Source organism: Bactrocera oleae, chromosome 3 (genome assembly GCF_042242935.1).
Source record: "Bactrocera oleae isolate idBacOlea1 chromosome 3, idBacOlea1, whole genome shotgun sequence".
NCBI lineage: Eukaryota > Metazoa > Arthropoda > Insecta > Diptera > Tephritidae > Bactrocera > Bactrocera oleae.
This window is the reverse complement of record NC_091537.1, coordinates 54,255,849-54,268,402: the sequence shown is the minus strand read 5'-3', so window position 1 is coordinate 54,268,402 and position 12,554 is coordinate 54,255,849. Positions and strand designations below refer to the sequence as shown.

The 12,554-nt window shown below is 33.5% G+C and overlaps 1 protein-coding gene across 1 annotated transcript in view; it reads right to left on the bottom strand.

Annotated features, from left to right (window-relative positions):
* LOC138856080 (streptococcal hemagglutinin-like) overlaps positions 1–11,841 on the bottom strand; it is a 37,551-nt gene extending 25,710 nt beyond the window's left edge. Inside the window, exons 1-3 of the mRNA XM_070106511.1 lie at positions 11,798–11,841; positions 10,200–10,547; positions 3,060–3,407 (exon numbers count right to left, since the gene is read on the bottom strand). Coding sequence (XP_069962612.1) covers positions 3,060–3,407; positions 10,200–10,547; positions 11,798–11,841 — 740 coding nt within the window. The remainder of the gene's footprint in view (positions 1–3,059; positions 3,408–10,199; positions 10,548–11,797) is intronic.
* Between the last annotated feature and the right edge of the window lie 713 nt (positions 11,842–12,554).

Genomic DNA, 12,554 nt, shown 5'->3' with positions numbered 1-12,554 from the left:
GGGAATTTATTTGACAATTCCACTTCTGACACCAATTGTAACGGATTTCTCGATAAATCGTCTACCTGTAATTTACTCTTAGTTCGATCACTGGATTGATAAATAAAAGTCCCAATTGGATACACACTTATCTTTATTTCTAATTCCAACAATTTAACACTTATTGCTCGTTATTCGAGCTTACAACTTCTTGCTTATAGCTTGATTGCTCTTAACACGACAACACTCTAACTAGAACTGTGTATGCTGCACAATCTGGCAGCCCTTATATAGTAAATCTATAACAAAACATTGCTTCTAGAACATTTTGGCAACTACGAATTCGCTAACTAGTTGCTTCTGGCAGTTTATCGTTGATTCGATTTTGTTCTATCATCCGTGTTCGTCACAGTATATTGGTTTTTCTTATTTTCGCATGTTTATATTACAATATGTTTAGAATGTCGGTAGTTTTTCTCTCTCTCACCTAAGGTTTCTCCCATTCAATTGGAAATTACAGAAAAGCCTATGTATTACTAATGTTGCCCTTTAACTAAAGGAACAATAAACATTTTTCATCAAAATCGTTTCAGAAGTTAAAAAGATTAGGACCAAACTGTTTAATTGTTTATTATGGTCAATATCAGGGAAAATCTTAATTATAAAGAATTTATGGCTGTATCTATAATGTGAAAAAATACTTCAATTTTATATTTTTGACGGTGCTCAATGATTGGTTCAACACACTCATAAGTTAAATGCTTTTTCTTGGATCGTGCACCAGGTCTAGCCACATTTTCAAAGTCTAACACCTCGCAATCAATTTCAGAAGCTAAGGCTTTGGCGTCTTCAAGAACTTGAGTAAAATACTTATCTGAACATGAGTTTTCAAAGCAATCTTTTGTATTTTTAAGTAATTTAATGACGGAAACTAAGTTAGAATCTTTACATTGCATTAATTTACTAATACTATGTTCGCACCGAATTGAAATCCTCTTGAAAACATAATTTGTGGATTGTGGAACCAAAGTCGTTCTGACCGGCATTGTGTGTTTTCGATGAGTTTCCATTGACAGTTCACACATTTATTTGTTTACATTTGTTATGTACCCTACAAGAACAGTGACGGTCATCTGATGGGTAATATGACAGTCATAGCTAAAAAAATTTTGTCAGCGCGCAGAACAAAGTTTCTATCATTTTCTTAAGAGTCTTGTGCAAAAACTGATGTAAACAAACGTATGTGTGTGAGTTTGCATCTCTCTTTAACAGATGGGTGATCGGAATTGATTCACTATATATCTATACTGCTCACACTCATGTCTTTTTCTGAGTCATTGCTGACCATAAATCCGTCATAGCTGAAAATTGTCAGTAATGACTGAAATGCTATCTGAAGTGAAAAATTCTTTTGCGCAGTAGATAATATAATTTTTATTTCTTTAATAAATTTCAAACTTTTAATCAAAATTAGTTATAATAATATACTTAAATATAAAAAGGAATGCAAGAAAAAATATAATAAATTATGAAAATATAAAAATTAATTTTTACTTGATGCCATCTCCTCCTCTCAACAGCTCTGCGTACGTCTTTCTCCAATCAGTGAATAGTTCTGAATTTAAAAAGTACTGACATATCAAATGTGAGTGTATTGGCGAATCCATCAGCAGTTTCTTGTAGGGTACCAATTATGGAATGTAATCAAATTGTCAACTGACATTTAGGGCTCGCAAAATATGTCTTCTAATAATATCGATTAAACTAGAGCAGGCGCCGATTATAATGAGTGGAATGTAAGTTTTCAAAGGGTTTTCAGCGAAAACTGTGTTTTCGTTTGACAGATTTTGTATGGATGAAAACACAAGTTTTCGCCTGAAAACCTCTTTTGTCTATGAAAACACGAATTTTGTGTCGGTGCGAACATAGTATTAGAGTAATACCTTTTGCATTCTTCAAAATAATTGACCACCTTTATCTTAAAGTGAAAAATAACAATTATTTTTTGCATAGTATTAAAAACAATTGTAGTTTCCAGTGAGGACTTTGCCATGTCGTTTACCACTAAATTTATAGAATGACTACTGCAAAGAACCACCAATGCCCGTGGATTGGTTCTTTTAATCCTGGCTTTAACTCCACTTTCAATACCTTTCATATTAGATCCATTATCGTACCCTTGCCCTCTTATCCAAGTGCTGATAATTGTTCTACGATAATTTTTGTTAGGGCCAGACCTGTTGATTTCTCGATTGGTATAAACCCTAAAAAACTTTCATTTATTACAATTTCTGAATGTTCTTGAATGGTCTTGTGATTGAATAATATAAAAGGTACCTAATTATCATGGTCATCTGCTCAGTTTTACTAGCGTCTGGAGTACGATCTAAAATAATAGAATAATATTTCGACGTAATGATAGCTTCCATAATATAATGTTTTTTTATGCCGTCTGAAATTGTGTTAATAAACTCATTTTGAATTGTTTTACTTAAGTAGGTTGCTTGTTTCTCCTCTTTTTTTAAAACTCTGCGTACATGTTCCTGCATAACGGGATCAAATTCGGCTAACAACTCTACTAGTATTAAAAAATTACCATTGTTATGTTGATACAGACTATCATAAATACCTTGAAAAGCCAAGCTATTTTTAGCCAACATTTTCTCTGGGACACGGCGTACGACACGATTTGAGCCTACGTGAAAGTTCTACCCAAGATTTTAGTGCTTTTACATGGTCTCGTGATGTCTCAGGAGATTTAAGCATATCACCTACATGACTTCAATTTTTGTAGCCATCTTCAGATAGACCGGAAGTTATAGTTGTATTGAAGATTTTACAACAAAAGCAATACAATAAATTTTTTGCCACAGAATATGCAAGCCAATCTCTTAAAATTTCTTCACCGTTATTAAGCTTTCTCTTATAGTATCTCGAAGTAAATCTCCGACCATTGGTATCTTGTGGAAATTGAAATTCATACAGTGGGTCTGGAGAACCTATTTACCAAATATATTATTTCTGTGTATGTTAATCTATTGGGCCACGTAGCTGGGTCGACGTCTACAATAGATGTTAACTCTGTAGAAACACTTGGACTTGCAATAGCACCTTCACCTACAATAGCAGTTTCACCTGTCATAGCCTCCTCCCCTGTAATAACACTTTCACCTGTAGTAGCGCTTGACCCAGAAGTAGAAGCACCAGGTTCACAGATTATATTGGAGTCGGACGTATGTTCTTCTCGAGGTTTAAGTGGAATTTCAGCTATAGCTCCGGTTTCTGGTATGGGTGATGATGGTCTGTTTAGATCACCTTTCTTCAAAATGGACTCTAATGCCCCTGCTTGCTTTTGTCGCTCTGGGTCTTTATCAAGTCTTCGTTTTTTATATTGGTGTCTCGACAAGCGTGATCTACCGTCAGCCTTTCTGTACGGTAAAAAAGTTATATGAAATAAATTTACATACCTCTTAAAACATTTTTAACATATCTTGCGGTCAATATCAAATTAGGTGTGTTCAATTTACGTTTCTTCTTACGTATTACAATTTAATTTATAAAATAGATAGGTACTTACGTAGTAAATTCACATGCGCGCTTCAATATTTATATGATTAATTTTCCGCATAAAAGCACGTCACTTTTAAATTTAAGAATAGAACCAACTTGTAGGCTTAGCATATATATCACTTAAATGTATTAAACCTTTTAATTCTGTATCAGTTATTAACGGCTACATTGTTCTCGAATATGACGCAAATTTGTCTCTAGGGCAGAACATTTTTACTAGGTGTCTGTTAAATAAGTAATGAAAAATTAGTTTAATTGTTTGCTTATATATTATGTTTAAGGAATTTTTCTAAAATGTCTTGTTGTGTTGTGTGTGGGGAAATCCCCTCAAACATAAAATAGACTGAGAGTTGCCAGTTCAGAAATGTGAAATCGGCAGAAAATTCGGATGATTTTTTTGTATCCTAGTTTCTAAGTTCTAGTCTAGTTAGTTCCTTATTTCCCCTTTAGGTATTTCCTCTTCTCAGTGTTCCACAAAATTTCAAAAGTATCGACACTTTACTCGATACCAGTATCGTATCAGATTTATAGGTACTGGGAAAAGGATCGATACTAATCTATCGACATTGATAGGTATCAAGTACTTTTCAATATATTTTTAAAACTTGCGATTGAGTAATATCCGTAATATAAAATATTATCCGAGAAATTTCGGAGCTTAGAGTTCAGAACTTATCACTACACCATCACAACACCTCCGTCTTGCGGGGATACGAAAGTCGGTGTCTACTCGTAACGAAAATTTGGCATAATCCTGCTAAACGGCAATTACTATCGTGTTATAATAGATACGTATTAGAGGTGTCATATATTCGGGAAGCACTATGTACATGTGCTGATATACGTGCATCTTGCGCTGCGAACTCTTAAAATTTTGTCGACATTTGCGTTGACATCCGCGATATTGCAGCAAAAACCATGTTCATGTCCACAACCTTTGACGAGCATTAAGCCTCTTCTTTTGCTTCTATCTTCGTAGTCTCTTCCTCCAACTCCAACTGAAACACATAATCGTCAACACCAATGTTTTCCGCTTCCATGGCCTCCCGCAAACGTGATTGTAATTCCGACTTTACTCTATTTGTCACCGAACCACGTTTTTCCTACTCCTTTTTCAGTTGTGGAATCTTCAAATCGTCAAACTCTGCCATTTTAAAACAATTCCCTCTTTGGGATTTCTCGATAAATCGTTTACCTTGTAACTCACTCTTGAGTTCGATAATTGGATTGTTAAATTCAAGTCCCAAATTAATGCTATACATTTATTTTTTTTTTCTTATTCCAATAAATTTATTCGATCTTACAACTTCTAGAACTGTGTTTGCTGCATAATCCGACAGCCCTTATATAGTAGATCTTTAACAAAACTTTGCCTCAAGAGCATTCTGGCAACAATAAAAGTCCCAATTTAATGCTATACATTTATCTTTTTTTCTAATTCCAAAAACTTAACACTTATTGCTCGTTATTTGAGCTTACAACTTCTTGCTTATGTCTCAATTCTTCTTATCACGACAACACTCTAACTAGAACTGTCTTTGCTGCACAATCCGGCAGCCCTTATATAGTAGATCTTTAACAAAACTTTGCCTCAAGAGCATTCTGGCAACTAGGAATTAACTGTCTAGTTGCTTCTGGCAATTTATCGTTGATTCGATTTTGTTATATCATTCATGTTCGTCACAATATATAGTCATAGATATACATATTGTAACGGATTTCTCGATAAATTGTCTACTTGTAACTCACTCTTGAGTTCGATCACTAGATTGTTAAATAAAAGTCCCAATTTAATGGCTACACACTTATCTTTATTAATAATTCCAACAACTTAACACTTATTGCTCGTTATTTGAGCTTACAACTTCTTGCTTATGTCTCAATTCTTCTTATCACGACAACATTCTAACTAGAACTGTCTTTGCTGCACAGTCCGGCAGCCCTTATATAGTAAATCTGTAACAAAACATTGCTTCTAGAACATTCTGGCAACTACGAATTCGCTAACTAGTTGCTTCTGGCATTTTATCGTTGATTCGATTTTGTTCTATCATCCGGGCCGACTGATTGGCCCTATCACATGTTCAATATTTAATGTTGTATTTGGATCGTGATCATAATTGATGATTGATGGAGCACGAGTGAATGCTACACGTTTAATAAATATCTCGTCAGTATTTATTCGAAATAAATCTAGTTGTTAAAACCAGTGTGTTAAAAATATTTTTGCTTAGTATTTGTTTAATTTTATCCGGGTTTTTGATGAAATGTCGAAAGAAAACTGAAGAAAAGTTTTTAAGGTTTTGAAGAAAAACATTCAAAGACAGCGCTCGATTAAAAAAAAAATGTTGCAACCATTGTAAAGAATTCCACGGATCTTAGAAAATACTAAAAAAATTTTATATGTGTAAATATAAATTTAAAAAAAATTTTGAGAACATTAGCATGTCTTATTATTATAAATAATAATTTGTTCCGTCGTATCGTGAATTTACATAAAAAATATCGTTGATGTCGCGATCAATATTTAATGTTTAACGCGCGATCCACGATCCGCGATCCGCATTTCAAAATATTTTATGATATGGCGATCCTGGATCTCGTTTAAATATAATGAAGTCGTCTTCAATTGCATCCCTACAAGCGGATATCTACTAGCAAACGTGTTCGCGACTTGTTATTGTTTACAGAGAGTGGGAAAAAAGTAACACATCGCCATTTGATGTTCAAAAATTCTCTCGCTCTATCCAATCGTTATTATGTCATGTAGTTTCCTTCTAAGTTACCTTTTATATGCGTTTGTTATTTTTTGGGTAACAGAATGACATACATTGGTTATCAAATCTGTTTACAGTCTGCTGAAGGTAATATATTCTTTTGTTAGAGAATATGTTACCTATGTGTTATCCATAACAGAAGTATTTGTTCCCAAAATTTCGGTTAGTGATATCGTTTTGATTAGCAGTTTGTTACCTTTAACATATAAACTTGTTAGCGTATATGTTATCTATTTGTTGGCTTTAACAAGCATAACTGTTGCCTCGATTTATTACATAATTTATTACCTGTCTGTTTCTTTTAACAAATTCGTATTTTAGCTTATCGGTTACCTTCTTGTTGACATAACCAATTCCAATTTTGTTAAATAAAATTCACTATTTTTTTATATTATTTGTCTTTATTTTATTGAAAAACGTATTTATTTACTATCTTATTACTAACTAATAATTCAAATTAATGAATATCTTAAATGTGTACATATTATATATCATGTTACACATATGTATATAGGTTAAATATAAGTATTAACACTTAAATTGTATACTTAAAGAAGTACATTTAACAATATATTTATATATTCTACAATTATAAAGCTACATGCATACAAAATATCTGGTTCAATGAGTTTAGCCTCCCTCTACATGTACACACCACTCTATCCGGAAGAATTATTATAAAACACTGTTCTTATATGACGGAATAAATCAAAACTTATTACTTGTATAAAATATATCGCGATACTGAGTTTTTCTTAAAAATCAAACAACTTTAATTATAAATCAGTGGTGTGTGATCCTCCATAAATTGTGTATCTATTTAAACAATATTGTAACAGATTTCTCGATAAATGGTCTACCTGTAACTCACTCTTGAGTTCGATCACTGGATTGTTAAATAAAAGTCCCAATTTAATGGCCACACACTTATCTTTGTTTCTAATTCCAACAACTTAACACTTATTGCTCGTTATTCGAGCTTACAACTTCTTGCTTATAGCTTGATTGCTCTTATCACGACAACACTCTAACTAGAACTGTGTTTGCTGCACAATCTGGCAGCCCTTATATAGTAAATCTATAACAAAACATTGCTTCTAGAACATTTTGGCAACTACGAATTCGCTAACTAGTTGCTTCTGGCAGTTTATCGTTGATTCGATTTTGTTCTATCATCCGTGTTCGTCACAGTATATTGGTTTTTCTTATTTTCGCATGTTTATATTACAATATGTTTAGAATGTCGGTAGTTTTTCTCTCTCTCACCTAAGGTTTCTCCCATTCAATTGGAAATTACAGAAAAGCCTATGTATTACTAATGTTGCCCTTTAACTAAAGGAACAATAAACATTTTTCATCAAAATCGTTTCAGAAGTTAAAAAGATTAGGACCAAACTGTTTAATTGTTTATTATGGTCAATATCAGGGAAAATCTTAATTATAAAGAATTTATGGCTGTATCTATAATGTGAAAAAATACTTCAATTTTATATTTTTGACGGTGCTCAATGATTGGTTCAACACACTCATAAGTTAAATGCTTTTTCTTGGATCGTGCACCAGGTCTAGCCACATTTTCAAAGTCTAACACCTCGCAATCAATTTCAGAAGCTAAGGCTTTGGCGTCTTCAAGAACTTGAGTAAAATACTTATCTGAACATGAGTTTTCAAAGCAATCTTTTGTATTTTTAAGTAATTTAATGACGGAGACTAAGTTAGAATCTTTACTTTGCATTAATTTACTAATACTATGTTCGCACCGAATTGAAATCCTCTTGAAAACATAATTTGTAGATTGTGGAACCAAAGTCGTTCTGACCGGCATTGTGTGTTTTCGATGAGTTTCCATTGACAGTTCACACATTTATTTGTTTACATTTGTTATGTACCCTACAAGAACTGTGACGGTCATCTGATGGGTAATATGACAGTCATAGCTGAAAAAATTTTGTCAGCGCGCAGAACAAAGTTTCTATCATTTTCTTAAGAGCTTTGTGCAAAAACTGATGTAAACAAACGTATGTGTGTGAGTTTGCATCTCTCTTTAACAGATGGGTGATCGGAATTGATTCACTATATATCTATACTGCTCACTCTCATGTCTTTTTCTGAGCCATTGCTGACCATAAATCCGTCATAGCTGAAAATTGTCAGTAATGACTGAAATGCTATCAGAGTGAAAAATTCTTTTGCGCAGTAGACAATATAATTTTTATTTCTTTAATAAATTTCAAACTTTTAATCAAAATTAGTTATAATAATATACTTAAATATAAAAAGGAATGCAAGAAAAAATATAATAAAATATGAAAATACAAAAATTAATATTCACTTGATGCCATCTCCTCCTCTCAATAGCTCTGCGTACGTCTTTCTCCAATCAGCGAATAGTTCTGAATTTATAAATGCAAATGTAAATTAACAGTACTGACATATCATATGTGAGTGTATTGGCGAACCCATCAGCAGTTTCTTGTAGGGTACCAATTATGGAATGTAATCAAATTGTCAACTGACATTTAGGGCTCGCAAAATATGTCTTATAATAATATCGATTAAACTAGAGCAGGCGCCGATTATAATGAGTGGAATGTAAGTTTTCAAAGGGTTTTCAGCGAAAACTGTGTTTTCGTTTGACAGATTTTGTATGGATGAAAACACAAGTTTTCGCGTGAAAACCTCTTTTGTCTATGAAAACACGAATTTTGTGTCGGTGCGAACATAGTATTATAGTAATACCTTTTGCATTCTTCAAAATAATTGACCACCTTTATCTTAAAGTGAAAAAAAACAATTATTCTTTGCATAGTATTAAAAACAATTGTTGTTTCCAGTGAGGACTTTGCCATGTCGTTTACCACTAAATTTAAAATGACTACTGCAAAGAACCACCAATGCCCGTGGATTGGTTCTTTTAATCCTGGCTTTAACTCCACTTTCAATACCTTTCATATTAGATCCATTATCGTACCCTTTCCTTCTTATCCAAGTGCTGATAATTGTTCTACGATAATTTTTGTTAGGGCCAGACCTGTTGATTTCTCGATTGGTATAAATCCTAAAAAACTTTCATTTATTACAATTTCTGAATGTTCTTGAATGGTCTTGTGATTGAATAATATAAAAGGTACCTAATTATCATGGTCATCTGCTCAGTTTTACTAGCGTCTGGAGTACGATCTAAAATAATAGAATAATATTTCGACGTAATGATAGCTTCCATAATATAATGTTTTTTTATGCCGTCTGAAATTGTGTTAATAAACTCATTTTGAATTGTTTTACTTAAGTAGGTTGCTTGTTTCTCCTCTTTTTTTAAAACTCTGCGTACATGTTCCTGCATAACGGGATCAAATTCGGCTAACAACTCTACTAGTATTAAAAAATTACCATTGTTATGTTGATACAGACTATCATAAATACCTTGAAAAGCCAAGCTATTTTTAGCCAACATTTTCTCTGGGACACGGCGTACGACACGATTTGAGCCTACGTGAAAGTTCTACCCAAGATTTTAGTGCTTTTACATGGTCTCGTGATGTCTCAGGAGATTTAAGCATATCACCTACATGACTTCAATTTTTGTAGCCATCTTCAGATAGACCGGAAGTTATAGTTGTATTGAAGATTTTACAACAAAAGCAATACAATAAATTTTTTGCCACAGAATATGCAAGCCAATCTCTTAAAATTCTTCACCGTTATTAAGCTTTCTCTTATAGTATCTCGAAGTAAATCTCCGACCATTGGTATCTTGTGGAAATTGAAATTCATACAGTGGGTCTGGAGAACCTATTTACCAAATATATTATTTCTGTGTATGTTAATCTATTGGGCCACGTAGCTGGGTCGACATCTACAATAGATGTTAACTCTGTAGAAACACTTGGACTTGCAATAGCACCTTCACCTACAATAGAAGTTTCACTTGTCATAGCCTCCTCCCCTGTAATAACACTTTCACCTGTAATAGCGCTTGACCCAGAAGTAGAAGCACCAGGTTCACAGATTATATTGGAGTCGGACGTATGTTCTTCTCGAGGTTTAAGTGGAATTTCAGCTATAGCTCCGGTTTCTGGTATGGGTGATGATGGTCTGTTTAGATCACCTTTCTTCAAAATGGACTCTAATGCCCCTGCTTGCTTTTGTCGCTCTGCGTCTTTTTCAAGTCTTCGTTTTTTATATTGGTGTCTCGACAAGCGTGATCTACCGTCAGCCTTTCTGTACGGTAAAAAAGTTATATGAAATAAATTTACATACCTCTTAAAACATTTTTAACATATCTTGCGGTCAATATCAAATTAGGTGTGTTCAATATTACGTTTTTTCTTACGTATTACAATTTAATTTATAAAATAGATAGGTACTTACGTAGTAAATTCACATGCGCGCTTCAATATTTATATGATTAATTTTCCGCATAAAAGCACGTCACTTTTAAATTTAAGAATAGAACCAACTTGTAGGCTTAGCATATATATCACTTAAATGTATTAAACCTTTTAATTCTGTATCAGTTATTAACTGCTACATTGTTCTCGAATATGACGAAAATTTGTCTCTAGGGCAGAACATTTTTACTAGGTGTCTGTTAAATAAGTAATGAAAAATTAGTTTAATTGTTTGCTTATATATTATGTTTAAGGAATTTTTCTAAAATGTCTTGTTGTGTTGTGTGTGGGGAAATCCCCTGAAACATAAAATAGACTGAGAGTTGCCAGTTCAGAAATGTGAAATCGGCAGAAAATTCGGATGATTTTTTTGTTTCCTAGTTTCTAAGTTCTAGTCTAGTTAGTTCCTTATTTCCCCTTTAGGTATTTCCTCTTCTCAGTGTTCCACAAAATTTCAAAAGTATCGACACTTTACTCGATACCAGTATCGTATCAGATTTATAGGTACTGGGAAAAGGATCGATACTAATCTATCGACATTGATAGGTATCAAGTACTTTTCAATATATTTTTAAAACTTGCGATTGAGTAATATCCGTAATATAAAATATTATCCGGGAAATTTCGGAGCTTAGAGTTCAGAACTTATCACTACACCATCACAACACCTCCGTCTTGCGGGGATACGAAAGTCGGTGTCTACTCGTAACGAAAATTTGGCATAATCCTGCTAAACGGCAATTACTATCGCGATATAATAGATACGTAATAGAGGTGTCATATATTCGGGAAGCACTATGTACATGTGCTGATATACGTGCATCTTGCGCTGCGAACTCTTAAAATTTTGTCGACATTTGCGTTGACATCCGCGATATTGCAGCAAAAACCATGTTCATGTCCACAACCTTTGACGAGCATTAAGCCTCTTCTTTTGCTTCTATCTTCGTAGTCTCTTCCTCCAACTCCAACTGAAACACATAATCGTCAACACCAATGTTTTCCGCTTCCATGGCCTCCCGCAAACGTAATTGTAATTCCGACTTTACTCTATTTGTCACCGAACCACGTTTTTCCTACTCCTTTTTCAGTTGTGGAATCTTCAAATCGTCAAACTCTGCCATTTTAAAACAATTCCCTCTTTGGGATTTCTCGATAAATCGTTTACTTTGTAACGCACTCTTGAGTTCGATAATTGGATTGTTAAATTCAAGTCCCAAATTAATGCTATACATTTATTTTTTTTTTCTTATTCCAATAAATTTATTCGATCTTACAACTTCTAGAACTGTGTTTGCTGCATAATCCGACAGCCCTTATATAGTAGATCTTTAACAAAACTTTGCCTCAAGAGCATTCTGGCAACTAGGAATAACTGTCTAGTTGCTTCTGGCAATTTATCGTTGATTCGATTTTGTTATATCATTCATGTTCGTCACAATATATAGTCATAGATATACATATTGTAACGGATTTCTCGATAAATTTTCTACTTGTAACTCACTCTTGAGTTCGATCACTAGATTGTTAAATAAAAGTCCCAATTTAATGCTATACATTTATCTTTTTTTCTAATTCCAACAACTTAACACTTATTGCTCGTTATTTGAGCTTACAACTTCTTGCTTATGTCTCAATTCTTCTTATCACGACAACACTCTAACTAGAACTGTCTTTGCTGCACAATACGGCAGCCCTTATATAGTAGATCTTTAACAAAACTTTGCCTCAAGAGCATTCTGGCAACTAGGAATTAACTGTCTAGTTGCTTCTGGCAATTTATCGTTGATTCGATTTTGTTATATCATTCATGTTCGTCACAATATTTAGTCATAGA